This window comes from Anoplopoma fimbria, chromosome 22, assembly GCF_027596085.1.
Source record: "Anoplopoma fimbria isolate UVic2021 breed Golden Eagle Sablefish chromosome 22, Afim_UVic_2022, whole genome shotgun sequence".
In the NCBI taxonomy this organism is placed as follows: Eukaryota; Metazoa; Chordata; class Actinopteri; order Perciformes; family Anoplopomatidae; genus Anoplopoma; species Anoplopoma fimbria.
The window spans coordinates 12,489,950-12,513,117 of record NC_072470.1 but is presented as its reverse complement, the minus strand read 5'-3'; the positions used below and the strand labels follow the sequence as shown (position 1 = coordinate 12,513,117).

General features: G+C 40.4%; 1 protein-coding gene across 3 annotated transcripts in view; it reads right to left on the bottom strand.

Moving 5' to 3' along the window:
* Window positions 1–18,872, bottom strand: part of runx1 (RUNX family transcription factor 1) — a 47,353-nt gene extending 28,481 nt beyond the window's left edge. Inside the window, exons 1-2 of one of the 3 annotated variants that reach the window (XM_054623535.1) lie at window positions 18,472–18,872; window positions 16,889–16,994 (exon numbers count right to left, since the gene is read on the bottom strand). In XM_054623535.1, the coding sequence (XP_054479510.1) occupies window positions 16,889–16,946 (58 nt within the window). In that variant the 5' untranslated portion in view covers window positions 16,947–16,994; window positions 18,472–18,872. Of the gene's footprint in view, window positions 1–14,307; window positions 14,499–16,888; window positions 16,995–18,471 lie in introns of those variants that run through there. The other 2 variants (XM_054623533.1, XM_054623534.1) reach the window with 2 other exon arrangements.
* Window positions 18,873–23,168: the final 4,296 nt, after the last annotated feature.

The window sequence follows — 23,168 nt, the reverse complement described above, 5'->3', positions numbered from 1 at the left end:
ATGGACGTCACAACTGATCAGAAACGTTTACGGCGAGGACGTCCGACGGTTTTACGAGTTTAGTTTGCGGAAAAAAACAAAACATCATGGCGACGGTCGGAAATCCAAGATGGCGACACGGGGCAAAATTGCAGAAGTTGAGGCTTTAAAAATGGCGGTCCACCAACCAAATGTGTGACGTCGCCATGACTACGTGCAGTCTACTGTAGATACCAACAAAAGAGACCAACAACATGGCTGAAATAACCACCGTTGTTTCTTTATGCATGTGTTAGCATCTTTACATTGACTTTGAATGGAATAGCGCTGCTCGCTACATTCTACAGCCATGCTAGCAGCTACACTATGAGCTAAATGCTAACATCTGCATGCTAACATGCTTAGTAACAATGTTCATGCTGCTTAGCAGGTATAATAATGTTTCCCATGTTAACCGTTCTTAGCTTAGCGTGTCAGCATGCTAGCATCTGCTCATTAAAAGATGACACAAAGTGAGGTCGAGGCCGATTTGGTGGACAAATTCGAGCTTTTGCATCGTGAAAAAAAAAAGTGTCACATTATTAAAGAGTCACAACGTTTGCAAGTGGAGGAGGCTGGGGCGGATGTGTGGTTCACACTTTGACTCTCGAGAACGCCATTCACTTCCTGTTTCTTTCCGGCAGTCGACATTGGTTCCTTTTAACCGTGACGATTGCGGTCGAAAGCCCCCCCCCTTTAACCTTAAAGAGCACAGCTTAGCACGCAGCTTTAGCTTGAGCACACCGGCCTCACAAATCCCCCAAAATCACCCCCCTCTTCCTCCAACTGTCCTCCTGTCTGAACCAACCGCTCTTTAGACGTTTTAATGGACATCAAGAATGAATGTGACATCGCCTCGAGAGTGTTCCAGGTTACATCATAGCTTCTTTTCTTTTTTTTAAGGATCGTTTGGGGTCAAGTGAACCAAATAACTGGATTCCTCTGGAAAAGAAGACCTTCTGTTTTGCAATGTACACTATAAAACCAGACCAGGAACAACAGATGTAACAGAAGTGGGTCCATGCTGATCTGAATGGCCATATTTGAAAAGCTTGTTGGGTTTGATTTGGAAAGTTACAATTGGACGCAGCCACCTGATTCCCTCTTGCATGATCCCCAGCTTTGTAATAATATAATAATTGTGTTTTTTAGGGAATTATGACCGTTGAATAGACCAAGTCTTGAATTGGTGTGCATGGTGATGGTCCTAGTCTAAAGTAATGCAGATCCAATGAAATCCGCACAATGGCTTGTGTCATTTTCGCAGTATGGAAGTTTGGATGTATACGGGGGCAGCAGTGGAAATAAATGAAATTACGATTTGATTTAATAATTTGGGCTTAATTTCGCCCACCAAAAAATGAGGTCATTGTACTTTTCAGCCAACCACGGATACGTTTGATGTTGAAGATTCTGAACCAAAATGACCTTTCTCATAAGCTACGTAGGCAACAAAACTAATTGGTTAACGTTAGGAGAAAGATCATTGTTTTGTTAAAATAATAACGTAACAATGTAACATAATCATACCCTGTGTAACTAGCATGGATAAATCACTACTGCCCTTAGTGGACTTTCGTACGTAAAAGCACGCTAACTCTTCTCCCGGGTGAAAGTCCTGTGTTTGTCCGGCCTTTGTCTCACTTATTATACTCAATATTATACCACATAATCTTCAATAACGTATATGTTAAATCACTTCCTCTAATCAAATGCAATAAAACTCAATCTGTCTGGGTTGTGTGAGGGATGGAATTGACAAATGTGAAAATACGCCTTAATCCACCCTCGCCAGGCCAATGCTGAGATAGGAAACGACCTGCTGGGACTTATCGACGTCTCAAGAAATGAACATTAAAAAGGGAAGAGGTAAATGGCATCAGCTGACAGGAAGTAAACACAGACCCAAAGCTGTCGACTTGTTGAGCAATTACGTGGAAATGGTCTATATGTACGGGCGTCATCATGCAGAAAGCAACGTTTGAAAGCGGGAAATCCTTTCCAGAAGACACTAAAAGCGTTGCTGACCTTGTTGTCTATGCTGGCAGCTATTGTGCAGTTACATTCTGCATTTTATTATGCCACCAATGCAAATATCTGCTGAAGGCAAGCAAGAATTTTAGTGCTTTTGCAACTATTTACATGTCCAGCTGCGCTATCAGCCGCTATATGCTCACATGCATATGTAGAGCATGTGAGCTATCTTGTGATATGCATTTTCAGCCGTGGTATTATGGACAAATATAACGTCTGAAAAGTCATTATATGTAAATGTGAATTCCTCCATTGTCGTCTCTACAACAATTGCACTGGCTATACTATATAAATAAAGCTTTACTTACTAACTAAACGGCACATAAAAGTGAGATTACATATATATAAAAAAACAAACTGGTGACATATCTAGATTGTCGTTCATAATGGTCTTATTTTGGGGAGTTTCTTGGCCCTAACACCTGCTGGTTTTGGTTTTGGTACATAGTTCATTTTAATCAGACAACACTGTTGATTACCAACAGGCACACACTGTAGAAACAAAGGCTACGCCTCAATATACCAGTCATATAGATGAGACCGCCACAAAAATCAATGGCTGTTCCATGGCCTAGATCATTTCTGACAGTCAGAGAAGGAGACACCATTCCCACCCCTTAGGCTTCGGTTGCTTTATGCTTTTTCGTGGCGTGCACGTTCGTGTGTGTGTGCTAAGTAACCTCGCAGATTCTGCAAAAAACAGAAAATGGATCATCAAAGTGGAAGGAAGCGGCAGGAAGAGCCAATCAGACGGCCCAAACCCGACCACACAGGGACACACAAACGAGTCCCCAAACGAGCCAATGAATAAATCAGAAGGCTTAGTCGCCGGGCGGAATTTACAATACGGAATAGCAGGGGTGCTAATGGGTACGGGCCACGCGTACACACACATTACGGCAACACTTTGCATTCACTTGTTAACCACAATGTGGGGACAAATGGGCATGGAGGGGAAGAAAAGGGGTGAGGCGACGCTTTGCATGGCTTCTTCGTTAACCACAGCACTGAAGGGACCTCGCCTCGCCTCGCACAGGACGCCCGTCCCACCAGACCGTACAGGCGCGCCATCTCGCCCATTAACGCCGAGGCGGAACCGGTGCGGTTTCGGGTCGGAAACATTGGAGAAAAAACTTCCGGATGATCGGAGGCGGCATCGATCGTCAGACGGCGTTTTTTTCTTGAAACTTCGGAGGAGGTTAGAGTCAACGTGGGGGAAGTGTAGCGAAGCAAAGAGGGGCGACTGAAAATAGAGACGGGTGACGCCATCTTGGAAAACCGACCGTCACCCGACAAACGGACGGTTGGCGTATAGTAGAGTCTGTCTGCGTGAGTCTTACCCTACTGCAGAAACCTTTACATGACCACTGACTTCCTGACCTTGCAACACACACACACACACACACACACACACACACACACACACACACACACACACACACACACACACACACACACACACACACACACAATCACTCTCAATAATATTTCTGAGCTGCGTTGGCAAGTTACTTGAAATCGAATCCATTTCTCATTACTTAATACTCATTTGAAAAGGAAATCTAGCAAGTTGATTCGTTTTGGCCCAGGGTTTTGTCTCTCAGGCGACATGCAGCCTCCACCCTCCACCCTCCACCCTCTCTGCAGTTTTTTCAGCTAAAACAAAATACATCAGGCATCAAATGAATAAAGCTCTCTGGTCTTTGTAGTACAGATGCAAGTAGTATCGCAAATTTACAGAGAATGAGTCCTAAAACCCAGTAATGACTCAGCATTTTTACAATTCCTGTTCCTTTAGGTCTCTTAAAAAAAAAGGGGGCGGACGCTAACAACCGACCTCCTGCTTCGTCAGTCTTTATGCTACGTCACCTGACTTCCTACATCTCAACAGAGACCACCAGAAGCCTCTCAGTGGGACTCCTGAAAGTGTCAGAACATCTAACCGCATAGTTTAAAGTCTCTACTCCAAACCATTCAACACCTCCAGATCTCTGCTGCCACACCCTAAAGCGTCACAGAAAAGCAGACACCATCAACACTTGAGGTCAAAGGTCACGGAGCAGGAGTCAACGTACGACCGAGGAGGATATTCACAAGCTTTTTTGAATGAGGCGAAATTCAAAAAGTCTGTATAATGAAATCCATACGCTTCTCTCCCGAATATCTATATATAATATATATATATATATATATATATATATATATATATATATATATATATATATGTAATAAAGCATGTGTGAAACTGCATCAGTGACATCCAACAAGGCCTCAGCGCAGACGCCATCCAGAACACGTTGATATTAGGCAGGCGGTCGGAAGGAAGTGAGAGAGGAGAGATGAAAAAGGAGGAGAGGAAATGAAGGGATCTTTATTGGAGCTCCGTCTTCCTGCTGCAGCTGATGGATGGAGGACAGGAGGAGGGAAGCGCTGTAAGAAGTGACGCTAAGCTAACGCGACGTGAAACATCCGACGTTTTCAAAGACGAGGTTACGTTTTCTTCTTGTCATCAGACCTAAACCAACATTAAATGTATCTACTAAAAAAGTGTGTGTGTGTGTGTGTGTGTGTGTGTGTGTGTGTGTGTGTGTGTGTGTGTGTGTGTGTGTGTGACACTAATGCATTTACTTTAAGGGTTTCGAAATCTGTGTCGGATACGGGAATGTCAGCGTGGTACGGCCCCACCTCTGATATGATGGACTCTGATAACATACTTAAGAAACTCTGCATATTTCATTCATGACTTATTGACATCATAGAGTTGCGTAATGTCCTTGCTCATGCCTTGAAATAAATTCAATTCCCCAAACCAACTGGACGATGTGGGAGTCCGTGATTTAAAAAAACCCACCAGCCGAGTGTCGACATTTTTTGCAGGGGGAGGAAGAAGAGATCAAACGGGAGAGCCCGACTGTGTGATGTGTGGCCAGATCACCACATGGGAGCCACTGTGTGTGTGTGTGTGTGTGTGTGTGTGTGTGTGTGTGTGTGTGTGTGTGTGTGTGTGTGTGTGTGTAGGTGTGTAGACTGCATGTGTGTGTGTAGAAAGCATTCTGTGCTCATTCCCAGGCTTCAAAATGAGAGCCAGAGATCACAGCTGGACAAATGACCCAACGTAGAATAGAAAGAATCTTATGTTCGTTTACTATTTATTTTATTTATTTTATTTATTTTATTTATTTTATTTATTTTATTTATTTTATTTATTTTATTTATTTTATTTATTCTATTTATTTTATTTTTATTTATTTTATTTATTTTATTTATTTTATTTATTTTATTTATTCTATTTTATTTATTTATTTTATTTATTTTATTTATTTTATTTATTTTATTTATTTATTTTATTGACTTCAAGAGACCAATAGAAAGAATCTGTTTGTGCGATTTATTTTGTTTTTATATCTATTTTTATTTATTTTATTTATTTTATTTATTTTATTTATTTTATTTATTTTTTGTTTATTTATTTTATTTATTTTATTTATTTTATTTATTTATTTTATTTATTTTATTTATTTATTTTTTTATTTATTTATTTTTTTATTTATTTTATTTATTTTATTTATTTTATTTATTTTATTTATATTATTTATTTTATTTATTTTATTTATTTTATATTTATTTTATTTATTTTATTTTTATTTATTTTATTTATTTTATTTATTTTATTTATTTTATTTATTTTATTTATATTTATTTATTTATTTTATTTATTTTATTTATTTTTTATTTATTTTATTTATTTTATTTATTTTATTTATTTTATTTATTTTATTGTATTTATTTTATTTATTCTATTTATTCTATTTTATTTATTCTATTTTATTTATTTTATTTATTTTATTTATTTTATTTATTTTATTTATTTTATTTATTTTATTTATTTTATTTATTTATTTTATTGACTTCAAGAGACCAATAGAAAGAATCTGTTTGTGCGACTCAACATACGTGGACGCCTTCGAGTAGATTGTCCAGTTAGAATACATGAGCTAAGCGGGAGGCAGCCAAGTGGTCAGAAGGTTGTAACGATGGAAGCTACGGCGCAGACTGCAGACGGGCGTGGAGGCTAAAGGGTGAAGCGAAGACGGCCAAGGCCGGGGCTGAGTGGAGGAATGCAATAAGATGAAAAATATCCGATTTCCAGGGACTGTAAGGCAGTCAGTGCGATTGTTGAAATTACGTTTTGGTATTTCTGACTGGGAATGTCATTGTTTTTACTGGTTTTTTTTACTTTTTTTTTTTTTACTTTTTTACTGGTTTTTACTGGTTTTTTTTTTTACTGGTTTTTTTACTGGGTTTATTTTACTGGTTTTTTACTGGTTTTTTTTACTGGTTTTTTTACTGGGTTTTTTTTACTGGGTTTTTTTACTGTTTTTTTACTGGTTTTTTTTACTTTTTCTTTTTTTTACTGGTTTTCTTTTACTGGTTTTTTTTACTGGTTTTTTTACTGGTTTTTTTTACTTTTTTTTTTTTTTTTTTACTGGTTTTTTTTTTTTACTGGTTTTTTTTACTGGTTTTTTTACTTTTTTTTTTTTTACTGGGTTTTTTTTTTTTTTACTGGGTTTTTTTACTGGTTTTTTTTACTGGGGTTTTTTACTGGTTTTTTTTACTGGTTTTTTTTACTGGTTTTTTTTACTGGTTTTTTTTACTGGGTTTTTTTACTGGGGGTTTTTTACTTTTTTTTTTACTTTTTTTTTACTGGTTTTTTTTACTGGTTTTTTTACTGGGTTTTTTTTTTTTTACTGGTTTTTTTACTGGTTTTCTTTTACTGGTTTTTTTTACTTTTTTTACTTTTTTTACTGGGTTTTTTTTTTACTGGGTTTTTTTTACTGGGTTTTTTTTTTTTTTTTACTTTTTTTTTACTGTTTTTTTTTTTACTGGGTTGTTTTACTGGATTTTTTTACTGGTTTTTTACTGTTTTTTTTTACTGGTTTCTTTTTACTGTTTTTTTTTACTTTTTTTTACTGGTTTTTTTTTACTGGTTTTTTTTTTTTTTTAGTGTTTTTTATTATTTTTTTTTTTTAACTATCTTGTTTTCTTTTACTATGTCTCTTGTTTGCACTATAACCTATGCTGCTGTAATCCTGTAAATGTCCCCGCTGCGGGACTAATAAAGGATTATCTTATCTTATCTTATCTTATCTTATCTTATCTTATAAGACGGACCCTGGGGTTATCAGGCTGGTGGTGTAGCCCAGGGGGGGAGGGGTTAGAATCAGCTGTAGGACAGGAAGCACTGGTATCAGAGCCTGGTCGAGCTTTAAAGATGGCCTAGCTGGAGAACAGAAAGTCCAAACCCTCTCCAGGAAGAAAGTCCGGTGTAAAGCAGAGGGACCATCACTGAGAATCAAAGGCCTTTAGATAGAAGTCATATGTGTAGAAGACAGAAACCACTAAAAAGGATGATAGAATAGTTTGACGTACTATTTTTTCCTACACCTGAACCCCACCTGGAACGGTTTGGTCCACTCCTGCAGTGGGGAGGTCGGAGGTCGGAGGTCGGAGGTCGCCTCCCATAGACATTGTTTGGGAGACTTTAAGGCTCGAATGGACAAAATAATCCGTCAACATGTCCATTTGAAGCAAGAATTCATTTTCTTTCCAATCCCAGCTGGTTGTTTACGTCTCATAAAACCACAGATGAAAGAAGTAGCGGACGCGAGAACGTGACAGAGATATGTTTCATAACTGTGAACACATTTGGACCAGCTGATGAAAGCGATGGTAACGTGTGATGCTCTGGGCTGCACAGTGAATCAAAGGGAGGGGGGGTTTCTGGTAAAACAACACCACTAATTTCTCATAAGTCCATCCTTCCTCCCTTTCATCTACTTAATCCCTTTCTTTTCTCCATTCCGTTGTCACCGACTTCCCAACATCAGCAGCATATCGCTATGTTCTTGTAAGCAAATGTGTGTGTGGAAATCAGAAGCACCCTCAGGCAGCATTTCATTTTTGAAGATTAAGCGGTTATGCTCATATTGAGCGCTAATGCTTATGTTCAGTGCTAACGCAGGAAGTAGTTTGTCCTTTATGAGGATGTAAAGGAAGGGCGGAGGGGTTCAGGGTGGAAGATGGTGGTTCCCACTTTCATATGGGAGATCAATGTTGGCTTACTGTCACATAATAATAATAATAATAATAATAATAATAATAATAATAATAATAATAATAACTTTATTTATACAGCACCTTTTTAAAAACAAGGTTTACAAAGTGCTAGATAAAAACAGATAAATAAGAAAAAAAAATGAAATAAATAAATAGAATAAATAAGAAAAGATAAATAAAATAAATAAAATAAATAAAATAAATAAAATAAATAAAATAAATAAAATAAATAAAATAAATAAAATAAATAAAATAAAATAAATAAAATAAATAAATAAATAAATAAAATAAATAAAATAAATAAAAAAATAAATAAATAAATAAATAAAATAATAAATAAAATAAAAAAATAAAAAAATAAATAAAAATAAAATAAATAGGTAAAAAAATAAAATAAATAAAATAAATAAAATAAATAAAATAAATAAATAAATAAATAAAATAAATAAATAAATAAATAAATAAATAAATAAATATAAATAAAATAAAAATAAAATAAAATAAATAAAATAAAATAAAATAAATAAATAAATAAAATAAATATAAATAAATAAAATAAATAAAAAATAAAAATAAAATAAATAAAATAAATAAAATAAATAAAATAAATAAAATAAATAAAATAAATAAAATAAATAAAATAAAATAGGTAAAATATAGTAAACAAACATAAGATAAAATACTAAGACCAAATGAAAACGAAACATTAAAACGACGACATCACATAAAAGCCATTCTGTAAAAAATGTGTTTTAAGAAGTGATTTAAAAGCGACGACTGATTCTGAAGCCTTATCTCCTCCGGAAGGTCGTTCCAAAGCCGAGGGGCCCTTATGGCGAAAGCACGTCGCCTTATTTCAGTCTTGACTTATGTTTTTTCCCTTTTTTTTTACAAAAACCACGATCCTAACCCCAAAGCTGTGGACATTCAGGGTGTTTACATCGAAAAGTGACACCCTTGGAATCGCTTGGACATAGTCATGACTGCCCCGTCAGTTTCAGCGCCAGAAACTTTATTTAAATAATTCCTGATGCCTTACAGTCCAGTGAGCCCTCTCTTGTGGTTATTTATTGTAAAACTCTGCTGGGTTTGTGGCTTTGGGAAGTGTGTGTGTGTGTGTGTGTGTGTGTGTGTGTGTGTGTGTGTGAGTGTGTGTGTGAGGTTCACCATCATGGCTAACCAATGCAAATCCAGATGCCACACACAGATCCTCCTTTTTTTTTTCCATTTCTGCATTCAAATTGTATCAAATATCATATTGTATAAAACAAATATTGTGTCATATTACATAATGATGTATGAACAGCTCGTAGCAAAGTCTGTGTGCATGTTAAAAACAAACTAAGTACATGTGTGTGTGTGTGTGTGTGTGTGTGTGTGTGTGTGTGTGTGTGTGTGTGTGTGTGTGTGAATGTGAGGCCTTGTGTTTTGAATGTGAGGCCTTGTCTTTCTAACGGTCACACATCCTCCTTGCTTCCTCCTCACTATCTCCTCTGTCTGTTACAACCCTCTCTCTCTCACACACACACACACACACACACACACACACACACACACACACACACACACACACGCACACACACACACGCACACACATGCAGGCCAACAGTCATTTTGAAACAGCCTCTGTTAGTTAAACAAGATTGAGCAAACTGCACTGTGTTCACATACCGAACGCTGTGACTGACAAGCAATGCACAAAAAAAGCATGTGGTCATCAATTCATCATTCATTTTTAGAATAACAAAATTAATTATTGTTTTTATTTACTTATAGACATCATTTTAAAAATATTCTTTTTAAAAAAAAAAAAAGCTTTTTATGATTTTTGACACCTTCCAGAAAATCACGCTGCTGCCAAAAGTAGCTCTGAGTGTGAAAATAAGATAAATTGAAAGACATTTTCATGTCATAATTACTTATGTATTCCATATCAAAGGGGCCTAAGGTGTCATTGTTTGTGCTACAGACTAACTGATGGAATGTAACAGGAAATAGAAGGTGCGTTTCAGATTGAAAGATTATGTTTTAGAATAAAGAAAATAGAAAAAGCTCCATATGAAAGCCTTTGATAGTTAACAGTGGCAGCGATTTCAGATCAGACACAATTTGTATTTAATTTTTTTTAACTTAATTGTAGCTTTTACATTTTTTTCATTTGGTTTTACCTGCTTTTTTTTTATTGTTTTAAGTCTTTATTTTTATTAGTATTAATTAATATGAATTATTAATAATCATTATTATTATTATTTTATATATTATTATTATGATTATGATTATTACAATTATTATTTATGATTACTACAACTATTTTTTTATTTGCCATTTTATTAATTTTCCTAATTTACTGTTTTTAATATCTTTTGGTTTGTTTTAGGCATACATGCGTGTGTGTGTGTGTGTGTGTGTGTGTGTGTGTGTGTATATGCATATATATTTGTATGAATAAATGTATATTTTGTCAGCTCTCTGATTCATTTAAATCCTGAATATTCTGAATATCAACTTAGTTCTTACTGGAAACTTAAATTAAAAAAAATAAAAATAAATCTTAATATTAGCTCGATCAGATTTTTAACTTTCTTTTCTGCCGTTTTTTTGCTGGTTTGGACAGAACAAAACCAAATAAAACATTTAACAACATCAGCCTTGTGAGAGCTTGTGATGTCTGCATCATTCTAGACTTTTTTTTTATGATCTTAACTCATAAATCATTGGATGATATCCATCTTTCTGGAGTCTGAAGCAGATATGTGACTGTTCGACCTCCCAGCACTGCGCGGAGTCAGCTCTTTATTCACTGAAGTGTGCTTTGACATTGTGATAAGTTATGAATGTGAGAAAGCTGGTGTATTAGTGTTGTGTGAGAACGTATAAGTGCTCCGTGAACATGTGCACCGCCTGAATGGGGCTCCGCACTCAGAGTCAGCATCACCGCTTTCAGAATCAGCCTGTAGCAGACTTGTTGAGTTTCCTCTGCAACGCTTTTGCCGTCTCCTGATAACACACTCTGGTTCTGTCTCCGAGGCGCACACACACACAGCAGGTGGAGCCTCCAGATAACCAGAATCAGCTCTGGACAGGCGCTTGCGACGCGGCAACGAGAGGTCGAACAATGTAGTGAGGAAGAGGTTGATGGAGGCTTGGACGCGATGGGTTTCCGACGTGACGAGAGGCGTAAATTAAAGGGAAAAAGCATCAAAACGCGCTGGGAAGCAGTTTTGATATATGAACAGAGGGAAGGGAACAATGCAAAATGCAACACGGCCATGATGGAAATGCACCACAACAACTTTAAGGCCAAACATCTGAGATATCTGCAGCAGGAAAGGACGGATGAGAAAAGGCAACTAGAAGAAAAGGGGGACTCCTGATGTACATACATGAAGTTAATGAAGACAGGAACAAATGTTCTTTAAATGTAACAGATTATAGGAATATTATTCTTATATTATTCTTTTTTTTTTTTTTTTTTTTTTTTTCAGCATAAAAATTGACAAACCATATAACTCTCTTATCTGCACAGAGATTTGTTGAGGATCAGTCCAGAGCTCTGGTTTATTTGGCCTTCCAATTTGAGTCCAGACAGCAGTAATCAAGTGTTTTAGGTTTCTAGCTCTGAAAAAACTATTAGAGAACACGCTAGAAAATGTTCTCCTGCAACTTATGTTCTTATTCATCTGATGCTTCGTTCTCACGGCACGACTTCAGCACTTCTACTCGCTAACCTGGAGACATACATTAAAAATATAAACATTCACAATAGAATATAGCATTAGCATTAGCTTTTCACATGCAATGGCAGTGTGCAGTGCCACCGTAGGCAGTATAGTAACCTGATTTCTGCTGCCACACATACGTCACACAGATTTGTCCATTTAACTGAATTTTCTGCAGATACTTTTGATATGAACGATCTGTCGGACATCCAGGAAACATGCTACCGTCATACAAGAAAACAAAATGAATGTCTCTGAGCACTGGAATCAGAACTCCCTCTGAAAGGTTTCATCGAGCAGCTTGTTTAGCGGTTGCGGTCTGCAGCGTTCTCCATCTAATACTGACTATTAGTCACACAGACATGGTAAAAATATTGAAGTTACCCTTTATTACAGATGTTTTAACCTCATTTCAAAGCTATTTTGGCACATATGAACGTGATAAAGTGATTATGTCGCTGACGTTTTTTGTAGTATGAGTTGTCTGCCTTTTAAAATGTTTGAATTGGGTTTTTGGGGGTCATTGAAGGCACCATTTATTGGGTTTAAACATTATTTGGAGTCAGTCGCAACTGCAGTGTTGTCTTTTTTGACTGAATGCAAACATCCGTTGAAAGCTAACAGCAAACCGCCTCGTGTCGTGCTCTCTGTCTCGGATAAAGTGAAGTCAGAGCAGATAATCTCAACAAAAGAACAGTTACAGTAACTACACACACACACACACACACACACACACACACACTGCAGTGATAAAGCAGCAGTGTGTCTGTTAGATTTGTTCCAAAGCTACACCAACAGACACACACATGGAGATAAAGCAGCACTATGCGTTCAGTAGATTTGATATTATAGAAGTCATGATTGGAGGAGGGTTAAGCGATGACACAGCCACTCACCGGCGACCAATAGGACGACGGCAGGAGGTGGAAATCCAATCAGATGAGAGTCACATTGATTCTTAACCACTGATGGGTTAACCACATGCGATTTGATCAGCTCATACTGGTTAAAATGATACATGCTGTGGTTTCGATCAGCCCGAATGAGTTACAGCTAGGACTCAGCAGGCCTGAGGTCAGATCACAAACCCACACAATCTGTTTTATTGGGCAGATCCCAGTGACTGACTGACTGACGGAGGGAGGGAGGGAAAAAAACAAAAAACAAACAAAAAAACAAAAAAAAAACGTGTTGCATGCAAGCGTCCGGTGTCGAACTTTAGAAGATGCACCGACAACTCCAACCGAGTTACCACAGCACACAACACGTGATCTCGTGCGTGATTTGAACACACACGTGATTGACACACAACACACACACACACACACACACAGGCATTGAGCAATGGAGCAATAGGAGCAGGGGGGGAGCAAACATGTGTTTACTTCCCCACTTTTTGATCGTACAACTTCTCTAAAAAAAGTTCATATTTGAGTTAAAAATGACTTAACTTTTTTTTTTTTACCTATTTAATATTCTTTACTCTGTATTTACTGATTTATCATTTCAGTCTCAGTTCTGTGGGAAACACTATCGCATATAGAGCACTTTAAACTGAGCTTTATAGTGAAAGAGCAGCTTGATTGAAGGCCAAATTGCAGAAATGGCACTTTTAGGTGTTAATTAACAAAAAGAAAATGTCGGCCATACCTCACCTTACCTGTCACTGTAATTTGGAGTACATTGCATTGACTTTCATTCCCCTAACCTTAACAATAGCTTAAAAACAAGAAGACTTGAGAAACTAGAGATTGAGACCATAAACTCATGTTTACAATGTTTACTGAGGGAATAAATCAAGAGAGAAGTAGAGTCATTTTCTCATAGACTTCTATACAACCAGAGGAGTGGCCCCCTGGTGGACATTAGAGAAAATGCAGCTATAAAGCATTTCATTATTGGCATCGTTTTTTTTTTTTGGAACCGAGGTCACGATGATGAAGCTATCGCGCTTTAGAAGGTGTATCGTTTATCATGTGCACCATCTAAAAGCTCTGTCTGTTAGCGTGCTAGCATTAGCCTATTGGCTTAAAACGAGCGCTAAACACAGCACAGCTGGAGCTGATGGGAATATCGATGGTGAAGCATTGATACGTCAAACAGTCATCATGAACGCCTGTGCAGATAATGTTGTCTTCAACGAGAGAGTGAAAACTTATTTTGGTTCATCCTCTGAGGACCATGTCCAGACCAACTGACCGCATTTAAAGGAGCATCAATGCATCAGGAAAAGTCTGGAAAAGGAATGCCATCCAACGGACTCTATACTCGGCAGGTGATTGGATGAACCATCTGTCAATCAAACTCTTAATGAAGCGAGTCGGGAGAAGAGTGAAAACATCTTTTCCATTAAGAAAAGCCTTTAGTGTCCTTCTTTGCTCTTCTTTCAATAAAGAAATATTTCAGCATCTATGATTACCTCTTTATGGGCCGCCATTGTTGTTTTGGAACCAACCGTCATCGTCTCACACGCGCCTAAGCCACGCCCATAGCTGCGAAGAAAAGCTCCCCATTGGACCGATTGGTTTCGGGTCCAAGATGGATCCCGTGACTCCTCACGCGATCAAAGGTAAGGCTCCTGGGGGGCCCCGGGTCAAAAGCACCAAGTTACACCATTTGTTCTGAATAGATGGAAGTATTTATTGAGTTCATGTTTGTCTTAGAACATCATTTAAAGCATGTCACACTATCAGGTGGCTAGGGAATTCAATTGAACATCTTGCTGTGCTGGTGGTTTCCTACAGTGGGTTTTTCTTCAGTAATTCTTCTTACGCTTCATACGTTGGTGGGGTTGAAGCGCTAGCACCAAGATTCAACAGGAAACACACACACACACACTCACAAAAGTGTTTTTGACAGCTTCTGCGGCAAAGACAACCACTGCTAGAGACAAACAACGTTGTGTTTCCGGGAACATTTTTGGTCAGATTATATCAACAACCGTGGTAACGATGTGAAATCAACCGAACGGCCTCAATGATGGTTTTATGAGTCTGGAGAAACATCCACTTCTACTCATGTGTTTAACGTTTAGTGATAGTGAAACCAGTTATTGTTTAGTGTCCAAGTTATGGTTTTTTGGGGGGGTTTTTTGGCCGCTAAGAGACCATGCTGATGAGTTTGCAGGCCTGAACGCTAAAACAATAAGCTAAAGGAGGCTAAAAGCTTCACAAATGCTGATTATTACCTCACTGTTGGGCAACGTAGGGACAGACGGTGCTGGGAAAATGCATCAGACATGTCCAGTCACTCACACAGCTGTTAGTTGATGCAGCAGGAAGGAATGCGTGCTACATTCCTCACTCTCCTCCCTTACTGTCATCCCTCCCTGTTGGCTGGGGAGGCTGCAGGCTCACAGAAGCAGGCGTGAGACCGGGGAACTCGCTGCTTCTAGGCTGTTCTCTGGCTCTCTCACATGTTGGCGTGACACCTCAACCGCTACACATGTTGCTCACCGCACCAGAGAGACCACGACCTGCAGCCGACTGGAGCTCACAGCGAGAAGAAGAAGAAGAAGAAGAAGAAGAAGAAGAAGAAGAAGAAGAAGAAGAAGAAGAACGTAGACTGTACAGAGCGACTTCACCTTCACCAGTATGAGCTCACAGAAACACGCCGAATGACCACGACCTTTAATGTACTCCTTTTTATCCAGCGCAGACCAGATCCCACTCCTACAGTTCTTATCTTTCACAATAAAAGCTTTTGACAAAATTCATTCTGCACATAGAACTCAAATCAACACTATAAATGACGCTTGATATGGTAGTAAATATGGCGTTGCTAGATGCTGTATTGAGTCTTTTGCACACACGTACCTGCAACAGCACAGCAGGTTGGTGTTGGTGTTGTTTACTGTCCATCTTTTAAGCTGTTACTCTTATCTGCTGTCTTTGTTTTTCTACTGTATATGTCTTTATTGTGCATATTTAATCTTGTCACTCGAGACTCTGAAATGAATTTGCTTTTTTTGTTTTTGCTTTTCACATGTAATATCAATAAACAGGCAGTATAGTATTTGTAGCTGTAATCAAATCTGGTTTATAGGCTCAGAAATCACACAAGGTCAGTCCAAACGGTAATAAAATAGTGGTATAGTGGATCCATGTGGTAAAATGACCTCCACCTTCTTATAGATTTTATCTGAATGGAGCTTCGTGCTGAATTTAGACCTTAACGGAACACGAGAAGACTTCCACTGAAAGCTGCACAGTGTGTGTAAAAGTATTGGACAAATCCATAATCTGGACCAAAACTATTCGCCACATTCATTGTGTGTGTGTGATCATTTTCAGGTGATGTAATTGCATGATTGAGGGAGGGTGTGGCTTAAAGTTTTAAGTTTTTAGCAGTTCAAAAATAAGCCAATAAAGACAAAAAAATGTTAAAATGCCTTTCAGAAGGATGCAAAACACAGATTATTAAGCAGGATCGAACCGTTCCTCAGTGACAGTCAGAACCAGGAAGATAATAATCCACAAGTTAACTTCACGAGAGCTGAGAAGAACTCATCTTGAAGCCTCCTGGAACCCTTTAGCCTCCAGCGCTAAATAAGCTCTGAATAAGAGACATTTGAAGACTTTTCAAAGGTTTTATGGACCAACGAGATGAGTTTTGACTCTTGGGGGGTGAATGTATCACTCAAGGACAACTCACAAAATGACTTCCAGTTTCTGGAGGCCACCATCTCAAAGCATTGGTACAGAAGGAAAGTCTCCAAGCTTCAGTAGCCCCATGACATTACACAGAGCAATGCTCCATCACATGCATCCAAGTACTCCAAGTGTATAGATATATTTACATGTTTTAGCATGTAGCAGCTTATTGTTATAGCACCCACGTATTGTTCTACCAGTTCTCTGTTGATGATCTAAAACTCAACATTCAAACATGAAATACTTTTAAAAAAAAAACTTGACCAACCCATAGAAACCAGGAGACACACCCAACAGAGCAGCTAAACAGCGCAGGTGCACATGAAACACAAAGAAAAATACACTTACCTCGTCTGAAAGCTGACTGGTAGGACGACAGAGACTCAAAGATGCTGTTGGAGGCCATGAAATGAGTAATCTTCAGATGTTTCTTCCTTTTTTTTTTTTTTTAAATCTGTGTACGAATAGAACATTTACACAAACACACATACGACGAAAGGTCAAAAGGAGATTCTCTAACAAGCTGAAACATCAACACCAACGGCAATCTCTCAACCGCAAACCGCATGTGAGGTCATTTCCTGTGTGTTCTCTCGGAGGATTTGAACGTTTATAGGATGTCAAATAGGTGGTCGAGCTGACGGTTCTGCGAGCTGCTCGTTTGTTCTCGGCGAACAGGGAAATGGAGCTGCTTTAGAGTGGCCTGTGTGTTTAATGCGAGGAGTTAACGAGTGAATGGAAAAGGTATTTTAAACCAAACCTGCATCCATTCAAAGGATTCTGTTATTAACAACATTGGTACAATTATCCCTGTCGACCTCTGGGTTCTTCACGCGGTGATACAAGACCCAAAAGTACTTTTCCCATTGACATACATTGGGAAAGAGACGTCTGTAACTGAAATGATTCGGTCCTAAAAGTTGCAAAATGCTCTAAAAAGTGAATCCAGTGAGTTATTTTCCTTCCTTTATTAATGTAAAAGAGAACGAGGCTGGACCGAGGACTGGGAGGCGGGGCTAAAGAAAACGTGGAAGAACATGGTCAATTTATTTACCGAGGAAGTCAAACTTGTTTAGCTTTATGCGCCACTACGCAACTCTCGTAGGAATGAATGGGCCGCCCCATTTAATGGATGGAGCTAGGTAGCTAGGTAGCTAGGTAGCTAGCTAGCGATGTAGGACGAGACAAATTGAAGATGGGTGAGTGAAAGAAATGAGCTGGTTCAATATCCGGGCGGATGATGAGGAGAGTGGGGAACAGGTGGGTGGATGGGTGATGGAGAAAGGAGGGAAAGTGTGGCTGGAGAGGATAAAGAGACGGCCCTATGAGAGTCTGGAAGAGTCTTAGAATTGTCGAAATGTACTCAATGGAATCCTGTCTACACAACAAGATATGGACATGTTGCTCTATCTGGGTCGGTGTATAAGTTTAAAATGAGATTTGTCAAAGAAACATATATTTCAAATTTGATAATGAATCCAAAAGGTGGGAGATCTTTTCTTTTCAAAGAAGACAGACATAAAGTACAGGAAGTACTGCATCCACCGAGCGTCATCAATGATGAGATGAAACAGGAAGGTACTTCATTTGGGTCAAAGGGCTCAACCGTGTGAACCCATAGTCCGTGTTTTGTTCGTTTCCTCGTTGCGGTTTTGGTTTCCCCCCCCCCCCGATAGGCCGATTTTTAATGACGTGGTCAAAGAAACTCATAAATATACGTTTCGATGAAAGTCCACTCGGGAAGGAGATCGGGGGGGGACACAAACACGGGACTTTGACCCAGAAGACCTGTGTTGAGTCACAACTTTTGATTCAAGCCTGTTGAAGTTGATTTCCTTCATTTGTGTGTACGATACAGCGATAAAAGAAAGGATCATTGCACACGTAGAGGTAAGCAGCAGGTGAAGAGGCTGTGTTCGTGGTACCCTTACCCTAGCCGAGGCGTCCCGGTCCCGGTAGAAAAAGCTCCTTGTGGTTTTTGTCCAGACGACCAGCGACTCAGATGCAAAATAATCCACCAAACTCTCTCCGTCTTCCTACTTGTGGTCTCTTTCTGTCTCTTGACTTGCACACATACTCTTTTCTGCTTCCGCCTCTTTCTCTCTGTCGCCGTTCACATCTTCCTTTATCTCTTCATGTCTCTCTCTCTCTCTCTCTCTCTCTCTCGTTGCTCTCCGACCTCCCTCGTCGATGACTTTCGAAGTTCGACTCTTCTCCTTCGACATTGAGCGTCACCCAGGAGAGATTGTCTTACTCTTCTATTAATCTGGCATTGTGGCTTTGGAGTAAGCATATGTGTGAGCGTGTTGGTGTATATGTGTGTGTGTGTGTGTGTGTGTGTGTGTGTGTGTGTTTTTAATCAAACTAACCACCTGCCTCCCTCAGCCAACAGTTTCACTGAGGAAGTAGCTGTGGTTAGAGCAAGAGAGATGGAGGGAGAGGGCGTTGCGGTGTGTGTTTTTGAGCGCCCTTATGTGCGTTTGTGGTTTTGTGTGTGTTTGTGTGTGTGTGTGTGTGTGTGTGTGTGTGTGTGTGTGTGTGTGTGTGTGTAGCAGGGGGGTTAGACAGAGTGAGTGAGTCACCTTTACTTCGCTAAGCCTCCGTGCAGGTCAGATTGTTAGACCGCCGTGACCACGAGAGTGTGTGTGTGTGTGTGTGTGTGTGTGTGTGTGTGTGTGTGTGTGTGTTGAAGGTTAGTTGAGGAGAATAAGTCCACCGCTGAGATTATTAGCGATATATTTATAAGTAGGACTCGTGTGAGTAATAGCAATACTTAAAGGGGTATTCCACTGAGTTTACACGTCAAAGTAAAATGACTCAACTCCAACCTCCAAACTCGGTAAGGTCAGGACTTTCACCCAGAAGACCCGTGTCTGTGTCCTGCGTGAGAACCAAAGTCAGCACATTTTCAGTTGCATGTAACGTTACGTAACTTGCATCACATATTGGACATACGGAACTACTTGACAAACGCACTTATTTTGAACCCCAAAACCACAATCTACTCTCGTAGTTTGATTCCCTTACCAAGTGGTTTTCGGTGAACCCAGAAGTTTATTTTGAAGGGACGTAGTTTCATAGTTTTTGAAGCGTTTGGGGCCACTGACCAAGCTACGAGGACATGTTGGTGTGTGTGTGTGTGTGTGTGATCTAAGTTCTAACACCTGCTGGTTAAATATCTGTAATCAGCTTTTTTTTCAGTGGAGGGGTTAACGGAGTGCAAACACACACACACACCCACGCCCAAAGGAAACCTGACCCTGAAATCCACGCCTCCTTACACCCCAACACCTGCAGTGACACACTTCTACCCCACCTTACCTCTGCCACACACACACACACACACACAATGCAAGGACAGCTGTTGCTCCACCCATGCAGGTTTGGGTTTCTCGATGTTTTCGGGACGGTGGGCCGTTGAGGACTGTGTTGGGGAAAAACCAGGCCAGTGGATGTCCTACTGTATGTCCTGGGAGAGCTCAGTGGGAGGCTGACCCCTGACCCCCCCTCCCCTCCCAGACACAACATGACCTCCAGCTGCAGCTGCAACTTCCTGGGTCACACTGGGGGTCAGACAGAGACATTGGGGGGGCTTGTACGACTCAAAGATTTGCCTCTGTGGGTGTGATGTGCTGTCAAGAAAAGTTTGAAAAAGTCCACTCATTTTATTGGCTTGCTATTTCCACCATGCTTTCGCGCTACGCTGGTTAAAAAGGTTGACTTTTCATCATTTAGCTGCTGGCTAGTTAGCGCGGCTACATGGCTAACTCCACCACCTTGCTTTCATGCCACACCAGGTGCAGAAAAAGGCAGTGGGTGTTGGGTTCAGTTCAGCCGGACTAAAACAAGGCCTTGAACCATGGTTACCAAAAAAATAACCCACGTAAATAAACATATGGTTGATACAGATCAATTATTAGATGGCATCCTTTACATTTCTGCTATCATGACACGCTGTGGTGGGTCTGTTTGTTCTCAAACCCCAAAACAGGACCACTTGGATGGAGATACTTGTTTTTTTGGGGTATTGTTGGTCCACCAGGGTATGTAATGAACCAACGGACCTGGCAAACACACCAGGGTTGGCTAAAACTGACCAGGTCAGAGCTTTGGGGTTGGCAGTTATCAAGCAAATCACGGCCTCCTTCTCCTCTTATTCCACTTTTTCCATCCTGCCTTCCCTCATCTCCCCCTGTCCTCCTCTGCATCCCACAGAGCTCCCACGACATCAGAACCCCATCATGTCTATGTCTCTGTGTGTGTGTGTGTGTGTGTGTGTGTGTGTGTGTGTGTGTGTGTGTGTGTGTGTGTGTGTGTGTTCTTACCAGCTGCTAAAATACAACAGTTGAAGCGGCCTTTGAATTTATCAACAAACACAAAGAAAAAAAAAAAAAGAAAGATTTACAGACATTGGCCAGACTTTGAGTCATCATTCCAGGCTCGTGAGCTCCACGGAACCTGTCAGTCTGAAACCTTTCATATATATTATGTATATTATAATATATTCATGTTTGCACCACGACGAAGGATCCGGATTAGCTTTTCATTAGCATATGAAAAATTATATTATTATACTATTACACTGTGTTTATTGTTATGCACTAATCACACAGCCACATTCATTGTAAGGCCAAAGTACCTGGTAATAAACCTGGTGTCAGTGTGAACCTGGTGTCAGTGTGAACCTGGTGTCAGTGTGAACCTGGTGTCGGTGTGAACCTGGTGTCGGTGTGAACCTGGTGTCGGTGTGAACCTGGTGTCAGTGTGAACCTGGTGTCGGTGTGAACCTGGTGTCGGTGTGAACCTGGTGTCACTGTGAACCTGTTATCAGTGTGAACCTGGTGTCGCTGTGAACCTGGTGTCAACCTGGTGTGTGAACCTGGTGTCAGTGTGAACCTGGTGTCGGTGTGAACCTGGTGTCGGTGTGAACCTGGTATCGGTGTGAACCTGGTGTCACTGTGAACCTGGTGTCGGTGTGAACCTGGTGTCGGTGTGAACCTGGTGTCGGTGTGAACCTGGTGTCAGTGTGAACCTGGTGTCAGTGTGAACCTGGTGTCGCTGTGAACCTGGTATCAGTGTGAACCTGGTATCACTGTGAACCTGGTGTCGGTGTGAACCTGGTGTCAGTGTGAACCTGGTGTCCTGGTGTGAACCTGGTCGGTGTGAACCTGGTGTCAGTGTGAACCTGGTGTCGCTGTGAACCTGGTGTCGCTGTGAACCTGTTATCAGTGTGAACCTGGTGTCAGTGTGAACCTGGTGTCGGTGTGAACCTGGTATCAGTGTGAACCTGGTGTCGGTGTGAACCTGGTGTCAGTGTGAACCTGGTATCAGTGTGAACCTGTTATCGGTGTGAACCTGGTGTCGGTGTGAACCTGGTGTCGGTGTGAACCTGGTGTGAACCTGGTGTCAGTGTGAACCTGGTGTCAGTGTGAACCTGGTGTCGGTGTGAACCTGGTGTCAGTGTGAACCTGGTGTCAGTGTGAACCTGGTATCAGTGTGAACCTGGTGTCGGTGTGAACCTGGTGTCGGTGTGAACCTGTGAACCTGGTGTCACTGTGAACCTGGTGTCAGTGTGAACCTGGTAACCTGGTATCAGTGTGAACCTGGTGTCGAACCTGGTGTCAGTGTGAACCTGTGTGAACCTGGTGTCGGTGTGAACCTGGTGTCGTGTGAACCTGGTATCTGGTGTGAACCTGGTGTCAGTGTGAACCTGGTGTCAGAACCTGGTGAACCTGGTGTCAGTGTGAACCTGGTGTCAGTGTGAACCTGGTATCGGTGTGAACCTGGTGTCAGTGTGAACCTGGTATCGGTGTGAACCTGGTGTCAGTGTGAACCTGTTATCGGTGTGAACCTGTTATCGGTGTGAACCTGTTATCGGTGTGAACCTGGTGTCAGTGTGAACCTGGTGTCAGTGTGAACCTGGTCTCGGTGTGGACCTGGTATCAGTGTGTGTGTTAACTGGGGCTAAATGTCTGTAACAGCACAAGGGGTCGGATCTCTTACTAGGAGACACACACACACACACACACACACACACACACACACACACACACACACACACACACACACACACACTGACTGGGTGAACTGGGTTGTTCCATGATGAACTTTGATGATGTCATGGGTGAGCGATCATTTAACCATCCTGTTTGACTGAGTGTGTGTGTGTGTGTGTGTGTGTGTGTGTGTGTGTGTGTGTGTGTGTGTGTGTGTGTGTGTGTGTGTGTGTGTGTGTGTGTCTCTCAGTGTAACAGATGTCAGTGATGAGGCATCGTCTGGACAACACTGCCCTTGAAGGACCAGTAAAACCTTTGTTCCACTTTTGGGACAAACAGAACGTAGAGGTCTGTGTGTGTGTGTGTTGTGTGTGTGTGTGTGTGTGTGTGTGTGTGTGTGTGTGTGTGTGTGTGTGTGTGTGTGTGTGTGTGTGAGTCTCACAGAGAGATGTGAAGGAGATTCCATCGTCTCTATTTTGATGACTCAGCAGCAGAATGGGGGATTCTTCCAGTAAAACACCTCCTCCACACACACACACACACACACACACACACACACACACACACACACTCACACACACACACACACACACACACACACACACACACACACACACACACACACACTCAGT